Here is a 20,269-nt window from a genome sequence, read left to right as displayed (position 1 = left end):
ACCGTGTGAAGATAAAAAAGGCCATGTGTTGTTTCACAAGTGCCTGTCTATCTTCCAGCAGCAACAAAATGTCCTCAACAACAACGGGAAGAAGCCTCCCTCCTCACGCAGAGAGAAGGAGAAGAAGAGGGATGGCATGGAGAGGAAGTCTGAGAACAGCCATGACGGCGGGGAGAGCAAAGAGAACCAGGAGGCCCAGCTGGACCTGCTTGGAGAGCTGCCCAAAGACGCAGAGTCCAAGGCGGGACCGGACCCCAAGAGCGCCGGCCTGAAGAAGAGGGGAGGTGAGGGTGAGGACTTCTTTTCTCTCCGAGTTAAGCATGTTAAACAGCATCCTGTAAAGGAATAGTAGCTTCAGATCAAAGTTTGATGAATGCACATTTCTTCTCTGACCACTGAAATGATTCATCTTCCAGAATGTCACCTTTTTTATAAACCATTTTATGGTCAATTTTCAAATGATCTAAAACGAATTTTAAATGTTGCCACGATCTTAAATCTACTCCGTGGCTACGTATACGTAGGAGTGTGGAGACACGGGGCCCTACGCCGTAGCCTGATGTGCACTTCTCGAAAAATTTAACAAGACGTCGCTCGGCTGTTGCTTGTTAGCGTTGCGTTTCCTCCCCCCCCCTCCCCCGCCCGACTCATTTCCTGGTTCTCCTTCTCCATAAACAACATGAAATCAAGGAGACGGTTAACTTTTCCTACTCCAGATTTCCCACCGTGGTCAGAAAGAACAGGGGAGACACTTTGGTTCTTTCTCTCTTACTCTAAAGTCGGTACTCGCTCTGAAGATAATCACCATCACTCTCTCACTCGCTCTACCACACACTCCTTAACATACGTCGGCCCTGCTATTCCCTTAAAGAGACACACACCAACGCACAAGTATAAACTTCAGGCCACTTACGTAGGCTATGGCGAAAGCTCTGTGTGGAGTCTCCGCTTAACCGCATATCACGCTTAAGAATCCACTTACTTATTTGGAGATGAATGTTTTCACTGGACAGCGATGATTTGCATCCTTGGTTGCTGCGCAGAGGGAGCACGTCGATAACCGTATTGATCACGGTTGCTAAATGCTGGTTGGTGCATGTTCTGCTCTGATAATCTCATGGGTTGCACTTTGTCTGATTCGTTCCCACCTTTTCTTTTTAGACCTTTTATTGAGGCTAACAAGATAATAATCTACTTTATTCATTCATTCATTCATTCATTAATGAAAAGAAGAAGAAAATCTTATGGTACCTGTCACTTATTGAGGCTAACAAGAGCCACACCACTTCTTCAGCTCCTGGGTGTCTAAACCACAAAGGAAGTGAAGAGTTTGATTTCAAGATTAGATGAAATCATCCTGGCTAGATTCTCACAGAGTCAAATAATTAAACTAAAATGTTTTTTGTTTTTTTTGGAATGAACTACAAAAAAACTGCAAAACTCTGCCAGAAACGTAAAAAAATAAAGGTGTGGTTTTAATACCACCATCAAAATGATTTGACAAAACATTACACTACAGGGTCCATTCAGTAGCAGTGCTGCAGCTTTCGACTGTATCGCACAGTCCTCGGCAGATGGAGTTTGTCCAGTGGTTATCAATCTGAAGAAGTGTGTATGAGCGCTGGTCTCTTAGCCCACAGTCTACATTTCCAAACAAACGTCGCTGAAATCTGTCAAAGGAATACTTTGACATTTCAGACATTGCACTTATTGGCTTTCTTGCTGAGAGTTAGTGAGAAGATTGATACCACTCTACTGTCTGTTGGTTAATTATGAAGCTGCCAGCAGCTGGTTATCTTAGCTTAGCTTAGCATAAAGAGTGGAAATGGGTGGAAACAGCTAGCCTAGCTTTGTCATACAGTGATAATAACTTCCTACCAGCACTTGTAAAGCTTATTGATTAACATTCTTTGTTGAATCCGTTTGGCTTTATATAACTCTAAGCAAGAAAAACTCAACTTTTTAAACTTAAGAAAACAGACAAATGGGATTGAAAACCCAACCTTTTACATGTTATTAAGTAATATTTTCAAATGTAAATAAGGCATCTGTAAGGTTTAATTCTGACGTACAGTATGTTACAGCAAATTCTAGTGATGCCAAGTTGCTATTTTCATGAAGTTGGAAACATGTCCTTACTCATTCTTTATACCACCAAAGAAACATAGATTGACTGCTAATAAATTAGGCTGTCGAGCTACAACTTGACTCACAATCTTTTGAATATCCCCGGTTGGAAGTTGAATATTTCATAACCGTTGACAAGGTTTTAAATGACCTGTCTTTCATTATTTTATTTTGTGCCGTTACATTACAACTCAGGGTTGTCCTGACTCGATAGTTCAACGTGATGAGGTGCTCTTTGAGGGAAACGAGTCCTTTTTTTTTTTAAACGTTAAAATTTTTTTGAGTTTTTTTGTCCATGGGAGTGTTTGGAAGCTGCTACGTGAGCTGATTACACGTACTAACCAGTGGTTCTTTATTTTAGAGACCCACATTGTTGATTTAATTGGTTCCAGCGCTTTTGGAACCAAACTCGTCACGCTCTGTTTTCGGTGTGCAATCATCGCCAGGTAACAAACGTAAGTGGGTTTCTCTGCCACTGGAGGAAGGGTCCCGGGACGACTGCGACAAGACGCCCGGTGGGGGTCCGGCACGCTCGGACACCGAGCCCACCAGCGACTCAGCCGACCCCACGTCGCCCAATCACACGCTCCATAATAACAGGGCGCATGATAGCAGCAGGAGTAAGTGGCCACGCAGCTCACCGTTTTCTCTCGATGGCTTCAGTCTGTGTTGTTGCTTCTTCACTCGCTGCTTTGGCTTCTCTGTTTGCCCTCCGCTTCATGTTTGCTTTGCCCCGCTGCCGTCTGTGTTTCCGGTGTCTGCAAGCTTTGTTTCCATACTAATGCATGGCAGAGTGAAAGCATGGCATACATATTAAGCTGTGTTCAAATGGATCTTTTCACCAAATTAAAATCTTTACTGAGTTTACTAGTTTGCGCTCAATGGTTCATTTAGTTTTGTTGCGTCAGAAAGGTGATTCAAAGCCAGTTTGCCACAATTAAGCCAGCCAAAGAGAAGGTAAATGGGCCCCATTATGGTAACATCATATCATTTCTGTCGGCCGAGATAACATTGGACACACTAACTTTAGAAAACTTGGCTAAAATCAAGTCTTTTTATAATATTTATCTTATTTTTATGTTTCATATCTTATACTCAAAGTTATACTTTTATAGTGTTATATTCTAAGTTTGTATCCTTAATTAGGCATCTACAGGCTTGCTCTAAACATTTCACTGTACTAGTACAGTGGCAATAAAGGTACCCTGTATCAAGTCCCAGCAGTGCTAAGGACAATTTTCCAGATGGTCACACAAGTTGTAAATAAACCCCAGTTTCACCATGTCTTTGGGAGGTCATCTCAAATGCACACAAAAAAAATAATATATACATATTTATTTTAAATGATGATCATGATAATACCCAATGTCCCGAGGGGGAAAACCTATATCTGGTATTAATTAATCAGTTAGCAGAGAAAATAATCTGCAAGTAATTGTTCTATTATTTGAATGGATACAGCTTCTCAAGTGTGTGAATGTGTTGCTTTTTCTTTCCCCAAATAAGATGAAATAAAAATATGTTTTAGGTTTTGGACCCCTGGTCAGACAAAACAAGATATATAAAGACTTCTAGGAATTTGCAATGGATGGTTTTCACTATTTTCTAATTTATTATTTCCCGAACAATTGATTTATAATAAAAAATAATCAGCAGATGAACTGATGCTGCCTCCAAAACGGTGGTTTAGATAATCTGACTAAACTGAGGGTTTCTTGCCGTGTACAAAATAAATTTCACCAGATCTAGGCAACTCTATTGAATATCACGTTTATAACCAATAGAAACAATGGGCGAAACTGTAAAAAAAAAAAAAGAAAAGCTCAAGGTTGTAAAAAATATAAAAGGCAATGCTTCCTAATGCCATTCACTCTAATTAGTTTACTCAACTTAACTTCTAAAAGTAGTTTGCTTGTTAAGCTGCTCATTTAGGCCAAGTTCTTGGTAGGTTTTAATATAATTACAATTGATCCGGTTTTATCAGACACCGCCGGGACTTGTTGGGAACTGCTACACGAAGGATCTGTAACATCTGACACGGTTTATGTTTTCTTGTTGTCAGGTTGGAGAAGAGAGCCGCGGGACTTTGGGGACGAGCCCGCCAGCGTCCGAAGTGACAACGCGAGCGGTCACGGAGAAATCCGAGGCCGAGGGAAAGGTCGAGGGCGCGGCAGAGGCCGCGGACGAGGTACGCTTCTTGGTTTTGCCAAATATTTATTCCCCGGTTTAACACCCCAAAATTTCAACTTTAAAGATTCATCTTGGGCGCCCGGATAGCTCAGTTGATAGAGCGGGTGTTAGGGCTGTGTTCGATTGAAGAAATTCTTAGTCGACTAACACTCATTCAACTGTATCGACTAATCGATTAGTTGATTTAATCGACAGATCTGTAAATCTGAGTTTCTCCGCAAAGAGTCATGCAAAAGGATGCATATATTGAATAAGATAACGCCTCCTTTGCATATTTAAACACAACATTTCAGAAAACGTATAATACAACAAATAACTGCCTTAATGAAAGTAATCAAAGTAGGTTTCACGGTGATATCTATTAGGTCAAATGTCAACCCTTAATTCTTGTGTTTACCAGAGATGTGTTTGTACGTTTCTTGGAAATAAGTCATTCAGCATGAAAAAAGCATCAAACATGACTAAACGAATAAAGAAATCTAAGTTGACCAATTAGTCGACTAATCGACTAAGAGGGAGCAGCCCTAGCGGGCGTCCATATATACTGTAGAGGTTTACTCCTCGACGCAGCGGGCCCGGGTTCGAATCCGACCTGCGACCCTTTGCTGCATGTCATTCCTCTCTCTCTCTCTCTCTCTCTCTCTCTCTCTCTCTCTTTCTCTTTCTCCTTTCATATCTTCAGCTGTGATGTCAAATAAAGGCCAAAAAATTATCTTTAAAAATAAGATTCCTCTTGTTTGAAATGGGCTGTTTGTATAATGTGTCAATTTTGTGTGTCTGTTTTTAATTCCTTGCAGCAAATCTTTTATTTTTGGCAGACCTAAAGCTTTTGTAACAACATGAGAGAAGTTTTATTTATTTTTTTAAGAGCAATTTACCTTTTTTTTTTTTTTTTTTTTTTTTCTCATTTCCCTTACCAGAAAACATGTCTGTGCTTGGCTCTTATTCAGTGATAGTGTCTGATATTTTTGTGGTGCTCTTTCAGGCCGCTACGAATACTCTCAGAGCTTCCGGGACTCTCAGTCGTCTGAAGGCTCGGCTCGGGCCCCCTCCGAGTTTGGCAGCAACATGGTTTACTACTACGACGACGGCAGCAAGGTCCAGATGTACACAGTGGATGAGAAGCTTCTTAAAGAGTACATCAAACGCCAAATGTGAGTATTTGATATCTACATCTACTTTGAAGCACGTGTCTGTCTGGAAGGTGTGGTTCAGATTCCTTTACTACCAGGGGAAAGAAATCAGTCTTACCTCAACACCACCTCAGCAAATGTCCAGAGCGTTAACGAGACCCATAAACCAGTTAGTAATTGTAATGAGACATTAATATAGGTAATGTTCATCCACCTTCTACCAGAATGCTTTTACAGCTGTAACTGGAGGAAAAGAGGGCATGAAGAATCAGTAACACAGTTTATTGTCATTTCCATCATTTTTATTTTTGCGTTTAATTGCAGAGCAATATGTTGGAAAACCCCATTTAAGTGCTTTTTTGAAAGGTCATATTTGATTTATTTCAATCTCAACATATTTTACATACAATGCAAAACAATTGCACAATACAACATGTCAAGTCTTTCCTTATCCAGTTCCCAGCAGCCTCCATATAAATGATAATAGGTGTGTGTAGGTATTTTGTCACACTGTGTGTGTCTTTGGACTCGTATACTATATTTAATTATATTAAAAGGACCATCGCAGGTATCCCCCTCTCCTAGACATTTTTTTTTTTATTCTTTTAGCCTTAATACAAGTTATCTATTCCACCTTTAATGATATTTATACTTTTTGAGTGTGAGTCTGGCTTCAACTGTAATTGTATTATGTTTATTAGTATTAGAATTGGTAAATTAAATTAAGGCCATTCCTCATAACCTTCTGGCATTACTTATAGAAGAAGAAGCAGCATTTTTTAGATCTTTTGAAATTATGTATGTGATAGAAAGCTTCTTCAAGTGCATCAAACGCATCCTTCCAACAGTGCCAAAAACTGTAATTTTATGGGGCTCCGTAGGTCTGCAGTGGAGATCCAAGGTAATCCCAAGTTGTTATCAGGGAATGGAAAAACATGGAAGGAAAGGTCAGCGTGCAAAGTGGTCAAAGTTATGTTTTAACCACACGCTCCTACGGAGTTAAACAGGTGAAGGTGAGCGTACAGAGCAGCTGTGAGTAGAGCTGTAACAAATACCTGCTGTACAGTTGTCTCAGAAATAATTGCGATTAACAACAGAATTTTATAGAAAATAGATTTTTTTTATTTATTACATTACTTTTTTAAACCAATCAAAGCTTTGAATGAAGTCCAGGTACATTATTTTTGCTGTTATGTGACCCAGATCATGTAATAACACAAAAAACGCAGCCTATGAAGTAAACCACGCCTCTTTATCATAAAAAATAAATTCTAACCCGATCCCCTCTTTGTCATTTTTGTTGCTAGTTGTTGGCACTTGACCATATACATATAGGATCAAGTGCCAACAACAGGCATAGCTTTAGCTAAACCATCCACCCAATAATATATAACATAATTACATTTGGCACACAAAAGCAACAATCACAATCAACAGTCAATGCACTTAAGACCTTAGCAATTAATTGTGGTTAAACCAAGAAACAGAATTGAAAGTTAGACAGTTAAGTAGTAATTGTTACAGGCCTACGTGTGAGTGACTGAGTAGCTGATAAGCAGGAAACGTGTGTATGTGTAGTCGGTAAAGCTCCTGTGGCTCAGTCCTGCAGGGGGCAGTGTGCACTCTGTGTCTGACTGACAGCTCTGGCCTCATTGCAGCAGCACACTCAGAATAGTGGAGGGTGAGGTGGACTCCTAAATATAGTCTGAGTGCTTCAGAGGAGACTGGGGATGAATTACTGTATATGCAGGGCTGAGCGAGGAAATGTAAAAAACAAAAAGGGGGAGACATTCTTGTCGTCTCCTCTCTCGTCTTCCTCAGCGTTATACAGGCTGCTCACTCAGCCGACTGCCCACCGCCTGCAGGCGTGTGTGTGTGTGTGTGTGTGTGTGTGTGTGTGTGTGTGTGTGTGTGTGTGTGTGTGTGTGTGTGTGTGTGTGTGTGTGTGTGTGTGTGTGTGTGTGTGTGTGTGTGTGTGTGTGTGTGTGTGTGTGTGTGTGTGTGTGTGTGTGTGTGTGTGTGTGTGTGTGTGTGTGTGTGTGTGTGTGTGTGTGTGTGTGCGTTTAACTACATTCGTGGGATCAAAGAACCGCGAGTCCAGTATACTTGTGGGGTCCCGACAGCTTTGTGGGGCCAAAATGCTGGACCCCACAAGTTTAAAGTGCTGTTTGAGGGTTAAGACGTGGTTGTAGGATTAGGGCTAGAATAAGGTTATGGTTAGGGTGAGGGTAAGAGTTAAGGTTAGGCATTTAGTTGTGATGGTTACGATCAGGGTAAGGGGCTAGAGAATGCATTATGTCAATGGCAGGTCCCCACAAAGAAAGTGTGTGTGTGTACACACACAGAGAGCTTTCCCCCCCCTCCCCCCACTACAGATTTGGTTTTCCAGTCACAAGATTTTACATTTATTGTGGCCCACGACAACATATAGAAGGATTATAAAGTGACAGTTTCACAGAAATAGATTTCTCCTCTGTGGTTATACAATCACACGGTACCGAAATATGCCCCTTCACGCCACTGTCTGTTTGGCCTTTTTATTGAAATTGAATTGACTATATATTATGTTATACTATAATACTACATTTGACCTATACTATATCTTTTTTCCCTTACTATAATATGTTAATCTGTTACACTGTTTTATTACATTATATTCTATATGATCTTTTAAGACTGTCAAGTACTGAAAGCTGGCTTTGAATGTCTTGGCAATCTCTTAATCTGGTTCACTTAAAAGTTCTGGTATGACTATTGGTATGGCTACTTCTTTACAAAATATTTTTGTAGAAAAACATGTTTATGCTTCTCAAAGTAAGATATGCAAAAAAAAAAAAAAAAAAAAGAGCAACGTTAAACTCATGAGACTTGAGTTTCAGTACCAAAACAATTTTTGACATTAATTTGAAGAGTGTGTTCCTGATTAAATGAACTCCCGAGCTACTTGATGAGCACTAAATGCTTCACGTTGTCTTCCTTCTCCTCCAGTGAATACTACTTCAGCCTCCACAACCTGGAGCGAGACTTCTTCCTGAGGAGAAAGATGGACACGCAGGGCTTCCTCCCCATCTCCCTCATCGCCAGCTTCCACAGAGTGCAGGCCCTCACCATGGATGTCAGCCTCATCATGGAGGTAACGTCACATCATCAATGAGTCAAGCGGTGCCGCTGTCAATAGAGACAGAGAGCATCGCATCATACTCGGAAAGCCACGCCCACCGGAGGGGAAGGAAACCCTCCGCTCTCCAGTGACTTGTACTGCATGAAGATTCCTCCTTCATCAATTCCGTCTCCTACCAAACGACAGAAAAATGCCTAAAAGCTGCTATGTTGGGATGCACTAACCACAATGTTTAACCCGTGACTTAAGCTTTTAGAAGCTGCCGACCCGAAAAACTTTCGCCATGCAAAGTCTATGGGAAAGCTCTTTCTGGGCCAGAGGGTGCAATTCCACCCTTATCCGCTAAGCCCATGGTGGCTTTAAGGCATGGCTCTCTTCCTGGGGTCTTGGTATGAATGTGGAACTGTGTGAATGTGACAGGTCGTCGTTGCAAATGAGAAATTGTTCTCAAGCGACTTACCTGGCTAAATAAAAGTTAAAAATAACCCCAAAATGTCAGACATATGGTTAGCTCAGTGTCAGAATCCCACAGTCTCCTGATTTCTCTCTGCTGATTCCTCACGTCTATATCCACTTTTGTCTTCATAAAAGCTCAGTTTTTCCTTATAAAAACTTAAGTCATGGGTTAAATATTGTGGTTAGTGCATCCCAACATAGCAGACAAAATGATGCGCTCTGTCTCTATGCAACACATGAGACTCCTCAGTCTGTAATGCTATGTTGCAGTGTTGTCACTGATTGGCTCCAGGTTACATTTGAAGTGTCTTTGCCACACAAAGATCTCAGGATAACTGGCTCCTTCAGTTATGGATTTGCTTTAAAATGATCTTTTAATCCCATAACCATTAATAATATTATTAAGAGTATGTGGGAAGAATAATCTTTACAGAGCTACTCGGTATTAGCCTGACAAGCCAGACCCACATCAAGATGTTGGGTCTGGGAACTCACCATTGACGGAGCTCAGTCCGAGGGGCGGGATAAACGGTTGTCTTTCAAATTCCCTCTGCACGCTACAACCAACCAGAGCAACGAAGAAGGTAGCAGAGCTTGTTGATAGATTAAACTTTTGCCGTATCCGGTCGGCAAAACTCCGAACACATCTTCCTTTTTTGCTGGATGTTTTCAGTGCCATTCTTTCTTTTCTCAAAGAAAAGCTGAACTCCAAGTCTTCCAGAAGACCGCTGTCCCCAGCAGCAGCAGCAGCCATAAGCCCCGCCCACCGACTCTATACACGATGTAATTGGCCTGACCAGAGTTTGGTTTTTCCAGCTCGCAAGCCAACGTAGAGTGCCTAGACCCCCCTGGCTGCAAATTAAATTTGCTGCCGCTAGGGTGCGTCTAGATTTCTACGCTAAGCCAAGAGAAATTGTGACATGTTGCTTTGATGACTCTTTTTATAAAAAAAAAAAAGAGATCAGGAAATAATGGCATTTTAGAAATAGGAACATGTATTTGTCCTTGTTTTAATAACTATATTAAATAAATCCATCTCAAGGCCCTGAAGAGCAGCAAAGAGGTGGAGCTGGTGGACGACAAAGTTCGCTGTAAAATCGAGCCGGAGCGCTGGCCCATCCCAGCCCCCACCGTCGTGGGTTCCCCTCGGACCGACTTCTCCCAGCTCATCAACTGTCCCGAGTTCGTTCCTCGACAGACCCTCAATTCCACAAACTCCGGTCAGTATTCAACTCCTCGGCTACTTCTCTTTTTTAGACACCAAAGGGAAGAGTAAAGAAGAAGGCCGGTAATTCATCCTACTAACAAGTATTGTGTATCAAAGCCTGATACATCTTCTTCCTCGGTAGAACTGAGCAAAACACATCAGTGAGTCGCACTGTTGCACTGGGTGACATGTTCCTTCATTAACATGAACCACACACACACACACACACACACACACACACACACACACACACACACACTGTACTTTCTTTTGACCCAATCCCACATATTGCACACCGTCCTGCTGCCACAAATACCCACTAGAGCCCCAAATGTGGATTCATCCGCCGCTAAGAATAGTCTCCAAAAATTCACTATATCCTCCTGTGTGAATAACGTTAAAATTAAAACTACAGTGACCAGCTGTTTTAGGAAATTATTGAGCCTTTAAAAAAAAAAAAAAAAAAAAAAAAAAAAAGAAGGAAACTACATATTGGGGTTGAGAGCCACAGACAGGAAGTCAGAAAGTATTGAGAGAACACATTGTTGGTTTTATTCTTTTCACTGGATTTTTCGCAAAAAATATAGAATATAGTTAGCCTTATCCTTTAAGTAATGCAAAGCTGCTAGTTATTAACTACTAATTATAATGCACAGTTATTAATTCAGTAGTATAAATAATTTTGTCCAACAAACAGTCTAAAACCCAAACATAATCAGTTTTTAATTTATTTTTTTATAAACAATAGAAGACAATAAACTCCTGCAAATGTGAACATTTAATAAGAGGGAAAAAGTGTTCTGTTGTCATTTAAGCATTATAAATGACTTAAAGGCCGGGTCCGTTATTTACTGCTGTCAGGGTGTAAAGACCATTTCAAACAATATATAAAAACGTGTATATTAGAAATAGCTTCCAACCCTGCCTTTTTTAAATGATTATCGTAATAGTTGGGTGCCTCCTGTAGCTGAATGTGAGCTGACAGTGTGATGTGTGATTTTTAACACTGTGCTGAAGGTTGTGTGAGTGTGTGATCTGTTGGGGCCTTTCAGCTTCATCGCCTGTGAAGAAGACTCCTGAGTCTGCGGAGCCTCAGGACTCCGCTGAGCCCAGTTCCTCCAGCCAGGAGTCCCTCCCAGCCGAAGACGCCCCAAAGTCTGACCCCGACGCCTGGATCCAGGTGGAGAAACGCCACCGACAGCCCTCCGGAAAGGTACCAAACAAGCTAAAGCCTATGATCTTTCAAGCACCACATTTCCATTTTCATCCCTTCCATCTTCCCCTTTTTTTTTCTGTTTTCTCATTACATCTCCTCCATCCTCTGTGTCTCCTCCTGTCCGTCTCTCCATTTGTGTTCTTCACCTTTCGGCCGGCAGCATGTCACTGACTATGTGTGTGTTGTCGGCTCTACTCCTCCCACAGCGCTCCAAACCGACCTCCCCCCCTCTGCAGTTGAGTACTTCTTGCTCACACTTTTTTTTTTTTTTTTTTTTTTTTTAAATCATCACTTCTTCTCCTTTGCCTGTCCTTCTCTGTGCTCCTCATTCATTTATACTGTCATACCACCAAACATTTCTCATGCAATTTTTGCAATTTGCTTAGCCTCATTTTATTTGTTTTTCACCTCTAATCCCCCCTTAGTTTTCAACCATCCATTCCTGGAAAATGGTGTGAATTAGAGTTTGAGTTACAGTAAAGGACAAGCATTAATGCTTGACTGTTTTCTAACTTAATGTTGTTCGTTGTAGTGAAAAATGAACCATTATTAATCCACCGTAGCTGACATGACAGCTTTATTTTCGGAACTATTATCTGATTTTTAATGGAGCTTCCTGCCTTTGACACAGGGTAGAATTTCCTAATAGTTTGATTGCAATGATTATGATTTTATAATATTTACTTTACTTTCATATACTTGTTAGCTTGTTTAATAGAGACATTATTAAACCTTGCTGTGAATGTGTCCGTCAGTTAACCAAAAGTCCATCAGTGGTCCGTGGACAGATGTAACGTAGCCAATAAAGATGGCCACTGAAACTGATGAAAAGCAACCATAAAAAGGGAATATTTTCACCTCAATATAATACTGTTCTATACACACAGAAAACAACACGTACATCTAAAAAGACAAATCATACTAGCACAATAAAAACCAATAGAGGATAGAAAATATTATTTTGAAATGAACCTATTCGCCTATGAAACTACTTAAAATTTCCTTTTAACCTGGAACCTGGAAATGATTGATATGGATGGCGAGAAAGTGACTAAAGCATACTTAACAAAATGAAACGGTTCCTTTTTTTTTTTTATTTTATTTTTTTACATTCTCCATTTCACCATGCCATCCTGTAGTTTCATGCTCTTCTCGCCTGTTCCTTGGTTAAATTGCCGCGTCTGTGTCGCCCAGGAGCGCAGCGAGGCTCCGCCGCGCAGCCACCAGGCCCGTCCGCACGCCCTGCCGGACCAGGAGGAGCTGGACTTCCTGTTCGACGAGGAAATGGAGCAGATGGCGCCCAGGAAGAACCGCTTCACCGACTGGTCGGACGAGGACGACTCGGACGACGAGCTGGACGACCAGGATGTCAACAAGATCCTCATCGTCACCCAGACCCCCCCGTATATCCGCAAGCACCCCGGTGGCGACCGGACAGGCAACCACGAGTCCCGCGCCAAGCTCACCACGGACTTGGCCAAAGCCATCAACGACGGGCTCTTCTACTACGAACAGGACCTGTGGAAGGGAGACGAACCCTTTGAGTGTACCAAGGTAAGAAACACACATGGAGGAAAGTGTCTTAAAGTGCTCATATTATGCTTTTTGGCTTTTCCCCTTTCCTTTATTGTGTTATATATCTGTTTTTTTGCATGTTATAGGTTTACAAAGTGAAAAAGCCCAAAGTCCCCCCCCAACGGACTTACCATCTCCAACAGAAAACACTGTTCACCAACTGCTCCAAACAGCTCTATTGTAGTCCAGCCTTTACTTCAGAGACAAACGTGGTCACTTTGGAACACACGTTATAATGCTCGCCTAGCTGCTAGTGTAGCACGCCCTCATACTCTGCTTCTGACTGGCTAGTAGTCCTTACCTAGGTACTGTCAGGGCACGCCCTCATACTCTGCTTCTGACTGGCTAGTAGTCCTTACCTAGGTACTGTCAGGGCACGCCCTCATACTCTGCTTCTGACTGGCTAGTAGTCCTTACCTAGGTACTGTCAGGGCACGCCCTCATACTCTGCTTCTGACTGGCTAGTAGTCCTTACCTAGGTACTGTCAGGGCACGCCCTCATACTCTGCTTCTGACTGGCTAGTAGTCCTTACCTAGGTACTGTCAGGGCACGCCCTCATACTCTGCTTCTGACTGGCTAGTAGTCCTTACCTAGGTACTGTCAGGGCCCTCATACTCTGCTTCTGACTGGCTAGTAGTCCTTACCTAGCTACTGTCAGGGCACGCCCTCATACTCTGCTTCTGACTGGCTAGTAGTCCTTACCTAGGTACTGTCAGGGCACGCCCTCATACTCTGCTTCTGACTGGCTAGTAGTCCTTACCTAGGTACTGTCAGGGCACGCCCTCATACTCTGCTTCTGACTGGCTAGTAGTCCTTACCTAGCTACTGTCAGGGCACGCCCTCATACTCTGCTTCTGACTGGCTAGTAGTCCTTACCTAGCTACTGTCAGGGCACGCCCTCATACTCTGCTTCTGACTGGCTAGTAGTCCTTACCTAGCTACTGTCAGGGCACGCCGCCCTCATACTCTGCTTCTGACTGGCTAGTAGTCCTTACCTAGCTACTGTCAGGGCACGCCCTCATACTCTGCTTCTGACTGGCTAGTAGTCCTTACCTAGCTACTGTCAGGGCACGCCCTCATACTCTGCTTCTGACTGGCTATGTTGCATGTGCGACTCTCAACAAAGATGGAACAGAAGGGAGATGTCTCACTCTGTAGCTAAAACAGAGAGCTCAACACATAGGGTGAAAAGAGGAGCTCCAGCAACAAAAATATGGTGTTTTCTGAAAATTAAACCATGTAAACCTATTCTGGTACAACCTCTAAATACAATTATAATATTTTATTAGAATATTTTATTATGAACAAAATGACCGTTTTGATAAATAAACACCAATAATGTGGATGTAATGACTAAGTGGGTAAAGGCAAATAATAAAGCTGCTTTAGTTTAGTGTGGTAAGTACCGAAAAGAGCATCACTTTACTGTAATGCAGCCTTTAAAACCAGGAAAAGACAACACTTCACGATATCCAAAATCTAGCCTCATATACCAATGTCAATAGAATGTTGATATATTACCCATCCCTAACTTCACATCTTTAAAATGCTTTCAGAACAAGCTATGCAAATTTGAATATAAAATCATTATCAAACCCAATTTGACAACTGAAATATTTCCGGTCATGCTCAGGTCAAGCTGCCTTTTTACGGTACTCAAGTTGTTTGATTTTGTGTAAGTGAGAGTCCTCTTCCTTGTGTCCTTTAAAAACAACTTAGCCCAGCATTATTACCCAGTATTTTTACTGGTTGAATGAGCCACATGAACTGAGAAAGTATCGACAACCGAATCCAAATATTTGAACTTTAATTCAGTGCATATGTTCCTCTTTGGATAGAAAGTTTAATTAACAATATTTCAGTTTAGGGAACCAAACGTGTCTGAGCAGGTCTGTCACAAAGAGGCGAAGAACAGCACAGACGGTACATCTCAGTACTGGTTGTGCCAGTACAGAAATTTACATGCCTCACATGTACCAGGTTATGTCTGAACATTATTATTATTATTATTATTATTATTATTATTATTATTATTACATATGTCTTTACATTATGGCACTATTCACAGAAACTGTAGCTTCTAGCATGGCACAAGGTCCCTAAAAGTTTCAATTTGAAGTCTCAAACCTTGAAAAAAATACTCAACTTTTTTAGGGTATTATTTGCATAAATAAATTAAAATACTCGATAAGATGACACATTTCAAAAGAAGGGGAAATTCATCTTGCATCCTGGAAAAAAGACTTGAATATAAGATACCCAAAGTCATGATGCATTCAGGTGCAAATAATGCATGTTTTTTTAAAGTAATATAATAAGGTTTCAACTGTAATGGGGTTATTGACTACTAGTATCAGTACTCAGTGCGACAAGTACCCAAATGTTAAGTACTTGGCCTTGAATGTTGGTGTCCAGCTGTCCAACAGTCAGTGAACTAGCTTGTTCTGGTTCTTTAGCCTTGGCAGAGCATGAATCACTTCCTGTTATTGAATTATTAGCTGCCATGTTGTTAACCACTAAAGTCATTTATTTTTTATTTTTTTTACCCTCAGTGGGTCAGCGCGGTCACTCTGTCCACAGTTTAAGACAAAATCATGAACAGCCGAGCTGCCGAATACAAGTACACACTTGAGAGCCTCTGTTTTCACACACAATGCTCTTCATTCTCATTTTACAGTTTGAGACCAGTTTGACTTCCAGAAAAATATAATGCAGAATTTTATGACTTGCTTCAGTGCAGTCATGATACAACTTTAACTTTTTATAACTGTCATTTTTTTTTGAGCTTGAAAATGATTGAAATGTCTTTCTTTGAATGTTGCGGCAGCAGGAGGAGAGCAGGGAGGATATTGTCTTGAGATAGTCTGTGGTTTAATATAAGCGATGTTTAATGTTTGTTTTATTGGAGGCCCATATAAATTGCACCCTGGACTTCAGTGGATTTTTATAAAGCTAGTGCTGGATATTTGCACTGATTTCACAATTCTATTCAATGTTTGAGAAAGTCTTGATTTGATTCCCGAAGCTTGAGTGGCATCAGACAGTTGCCAAGATTGCATAAATATCAAAACACTTCTCAGAAGTTATCCTGGGAACTTAAAGTTGTTTTCGTTTTTGACAAAAAATATCATTTTTGTGATGGTGGTAAAAACTGGATTCCCAGAGACCTTTTTTACACATCATGCACACGTCATAACTAGGGCTGTCCTCGACTAAAGAAATTCTTAGTTGACTAACACTTATAGGATTTTGTCGACTAATCGATTAGTTGATTTAATTGACAGAGCTGTGCGCTTTGAGAGGTGGTTAAGACTAGAAAAGCACAATATAAATGTAGTTAATTAACCATCTGTAAAACTGAGTTTCCCCACAATTAATCCTGCAAAAGCACCACTTTAAATCTTGTGTTTACCATAAATGTGCTCAGAAGTTTCTTGGAAATAAGTAATTAAGCATGAATAAGCATAAATAATGACTAATCGACTAAAAAAAATCTTAGTCGACTAAGACCAAAACGACAGATTAGTCGACTAATCGACTAAGAGGTGGCAGCCCTAGTCATAACTTTACCATTTATAACAATAAGACACATCTACACATAACATTTAGCACTAATGTACAGATGCTTTATTCACCGAGGAAAGGCTAAGATGCAAAGATGGATTTTAGAAATAGATTTTTGGTTCTTCAGCGCAAAGTCACAAGTCTCCAATGAGGCCCCAGGCTGTCCTGTAAGGGACCTGATATTTAATCAAAAAATAAAGTCAGACAGTTTCTTGACATTTTGCCTTTTGACACAGTCAATAAAAACAATTTAAGCATTTTTCAAAAGACACCCAAAGGTTGCACTGTGGTGTGGTTCTCTCCAGTTTTAGGTCTCCGATGCCCCGCTGGCGCTCTGAGCACTTTGACTTAGAGACTTTGTGACAGAGCTATTACATCTCACACTTTAGAGGGGCACAAAAATACTATTTATAAAAACTACTATTTATTGCCCACTATACAAGCCTTCAGACTACATCAGACTACACCAGACTGACATGTGCGACACACAGCTGCTTCCAGAGCCGAGTGGCCTGCTTTTTGGAGAGCCTGCCTTTTCGGGTGCAGAAACAATCTATAGAAACACAGTCTTAACGTCCCACAGCACTACAAAATCTCATTTTATTACAGAATTATGTAGCTATATTGGTCCAAGATTTTACAGCAGTTACGTTATCATATAGCATTGTTTAGTCTGGCTTAACAGATGTACATTGATATATGATACATGGCGCGTGAAAGATGCTCTGCTGTCGGGGCTTAGCGCTGCCCCGGACGGTTGTGATTGGTTTAAAGAAATGCAAACAGGCCAGGGCGTGTTTCCCCCCATACCAGAATAGATGGCCGGTGTACATTACTCCAACGCTGACACAGCGCTGTGACGATAGGTCTGGTACTCTTTGGTACTTCAAATATTGTACCACTAACTGAGGCCTAGTCCACACGTACGTCAGTATTTATTTTTAATTTTAGCTTTTTCTTTGCAGGTTTTTTTTCTTCCTTTTTTTTAAAGATTTTTTTTATTTTTATTTTGCATTTTCGGCCTTTATTGACAGGACAGCTGAAAAGATGAAAGGGGAGAGAGAGAGAGGGGGGGGGGAATGACATGCAGCAAAGGGCCACAGGTCTGAGTCGAACCGGGCCCGCTGTGTCGAGGAGTAAACCTCTATATATGGGCGCCCGCTGTACCAACTGAGCTACCCGAGTGCCCAGTTTTTTCTTTGCGTTTTGACCATATATATGCACGCATGCACGCACATGCACACAGCGTTCAAGGTCACAGAAAAGGATCTTTGGTAAAACTCCTTCCCAGTGAAGATTTCCAGAAACTCTGAGTTTTTGTCCCGTAACGTCAGAGCATGTGCTGCTATCTCCTTTCAAAGGCGTCACAAATGAGGAGACATTTGTCAGAATGCTACGTAGCGATAGGTTGTTAACTGGTCATAGTTTTTTTTTTTTTTTTTTTTTTTTCAGGCTTCTGATTGGCCAACATGGCGTTACATCGGCGCATATTGGTTTGGCATGCTCTTGACAGTACTTTAATTGTGTTTTTTTTTAATTTATTTTTATTTTCGTGCTTGTGTGGACGGGATTTTTTTTATTATTTTTTTAACGGAGGGAAAAGCCTGTTTTTATTCAGAACCACTAATCCAGCACATTTTAATAGTCTGCTTATTTTTGCTCATGTGGAATTAATTAGTTGTATACATAAAAAAAAACATGATATTTTAACAGCTTATTGTATGTTTAACATGTAATATCTCACTCTGAAAAGTAAATATTAACTACAGCCTTCAGGAAAAAAAAAAAAAAAAAAAAAAGATTGTCCCTCTGAAATGAAGTAAATATATAAAGTTGCAAGTGAGTTTTTGGAGTTGTCAGCTCAAACGTTGTCACAGATGTCATCACATGTGGGAAATGTTCCACCTGAACACACACACACACACACACACACACACACACACACACACACACACACTACGTGTAAAGTTTAAAGTACGCTGCACATCTGCTGTGTGTCACACACGCTCTACGTGGCTGCAGCCGCTGGCATATCACACATTTATTACCACAGTGTTAATAGTTTAAACAGCCTGGAAGTGAAGGGTTAGACTATTTATAGTCATCTCTGATATGCTCTGATTGTTAATGTTGATTATATCAGTTTTTTTCTTTACACAAATGTACAAAGGTGAAATAATGCAATAAAATAAACAGAAAATGGTGTTCACCTTGGAGTTTATCATCAGTAACACTTCTTTTATCTCTGTTTATTTCAAATCGCATCACGTATTTGATTTTTGAGGGGTTGTGATGGATGATTAACAGATAAGGAACCAAAAAAGACTTAATAATTCCCCCCCCTTGCATCTTTATAGGTTTATATTACAGTATAGATGAATGAATTTAAACCTCAGTGTTCCATGTATTACAATAAGTAACTCTTTGAATGCTGTCTGTGTGTTCCCCAGCAGGAAGTGGAGGGCTTCAAGAAGATCAACGTCATCAGTAAAGACGAGTTTGACACGCTCACCCCCAAAGTGCCTGTTGACCCCAACCAGGAAGTCCCGCCTCCTCTCATGCCAGGTGGGTTTGTGGAGCAGCTGTGAAGTTAGTTTCACACAAGCTGAGCTTCCTGTTTGCTGCATTTTGACCACACCTTTGATACATTTCTTAAATATCTCCTTTTCTTGCATCAGTTTCCTCAACCTGATTCTACCATGTTTGTGAAGAAAATGTGCATTCATTTGTTGTTTTATTTAATATGTTATATATATAACAAACTAAGACAATGAAAACATATCAGACCGTTGCTACAGTTTGTTGAGAAAGTGTGCAGATTTCAGTCCTCACTTGAAGTACTTCAAGTACCCAAATGTAAGTACTTGGCCTTGAATGTTGGTGTCCAGCTGTCCAACAGTCAGTGAACTAGCTTATTCTGGTTCTTTAGCTTTGGCAGAGCATAAATCACTTCCTGTTATTGAATTAGCTGCCATTTTGTTAACCACTAAATTATTAAATTTTTTTTCTTTTGAGCTTGAAAATGATTGAAATCTCTTTCTTTGAACGTTGCGGCAGCAGGAGGAGAGAAGGGAGGATATTGTGTTGAGATAGTCTGTGGTTTAATATATGCTATGTTTAATAAATGCTATGTTTGTTTATTGGAGACCCATTTAAATTGCACCCTGGACTTCAGTGGATTTTATAAAGATAGGGCTGGATATTTGCACATTACAGTCTTCACTTAAAAGCATTTTACCTGCTGTCAAAGTGCGGAATCTACAAGAGCTTTCTTGGACCTCAGCATCACATGTAGGCATGGGCCGGTTACCGGTTTCACGGCATACCGCGGTTTGAAAAAGTCACAGTTTCAAAACCACAAAAATTCGCCGTCCTATCGTTCCTGCGGTATGAGCTGTGTTGTCAAGGACAGAAAGTGCAGTTTAGAAATCCCCCTCCCTGTCAGTGTGCGTTTATTGGTGTTTTCAGCCCCCAACGTCTCCTTCCAGGCAGCACTGCCGTGAAGGCACAAGGATTAGGCTATGGTCAGGGTTAGCAGCGCTGCCTGGAAGGAGACGTTGGGGGCTATAAAATAAGAAAAAAGAAGTGGATGTTTTTTACCCAGAAATTTAAAAATAACACATTGTAAAGCTGTCATTGCAATACCGTGATATTTATGCTGAAGGTTATACCGTCAGAA

At 40.9% G+C, this 20,269-nt stretch overlaps 1 protein-coding gene across 8 annotated transcripts in view; it reads left to right on the top strand.

The window, feature by feature from the left end:
- larp1b (La ribonucleoprotein 1B) overlaps nucleotides 1–20,269 on the top strand; it is a 41,950-nt gene that overhangs the window by 8,092 nt on the left and 13,589 nt on the right. Inside the window, exons 4-13 of one of the 8 annotated variants that reach the window (XM_028565576.1) lie at nucleotides 62–290; nucleotides 2,574–2,747; nucleotides 4,190–4,315; nucleotides 5,303–5,471; nucleotides 8,439–8,583; nucleotides 10,070–10,247; nucleotides 11,287–11,447; nucleotides 11,611–11,685; nucleotides 12,645–13,004; nucleotides 19,041–19,155. In XM_028565576.1, coding sequence (XP_028421377.1) covers nucleotides 62–290; nucleotides 2,574–2,747; nucleotides 4,190–4,315; nucleotides 5,303–5,471; nucleotides 8,439–8,583; nucleotides 10,070–10,247; nucleotides 11,287–11,447; nucleotides 11,611–11,685; nucleotides 12,645–13,004; nucleotides 19,041–19,155 — 1,732 coding nt within the window. Of the gene's footprint in view, nucleotides 1–58; nucleotides 291–2,573; nucleotides 2,748–4,189; nucleotides 4,316–5,302; nucleotides 5,472–8,438; nucleotides 8,584–10,069; nucleotides 10,248–11,286; nucleotides 11,448–11,610; nucleotides 11,686–12,644; nucleotides 13,005–19,040; nucleotides 19,156–20,269 lie in introns of all 8 variants that reach the window. The other 7 variants (XM_028565578.1, XM_028565575.1, XM_028565574.1 and 4 more) reach the window with 7 other exon arrangements.

This window comes from Perca flavescens, chromosome 20 (assembly GCF_004354835.1).
Source record: "Perca flavescens isolate YP-PL-M2 chromosome 20, PFLA_1.0, whole genome shotgun sequence".
NCBI lineage: Eukaryota > Metazoa > Chordata > Actinopteri > Perciformes > Percidae > Perca > Perca flavescens.
This window is presented reverse-complemented; position numbering and strand designations above follow the sequence as displayed.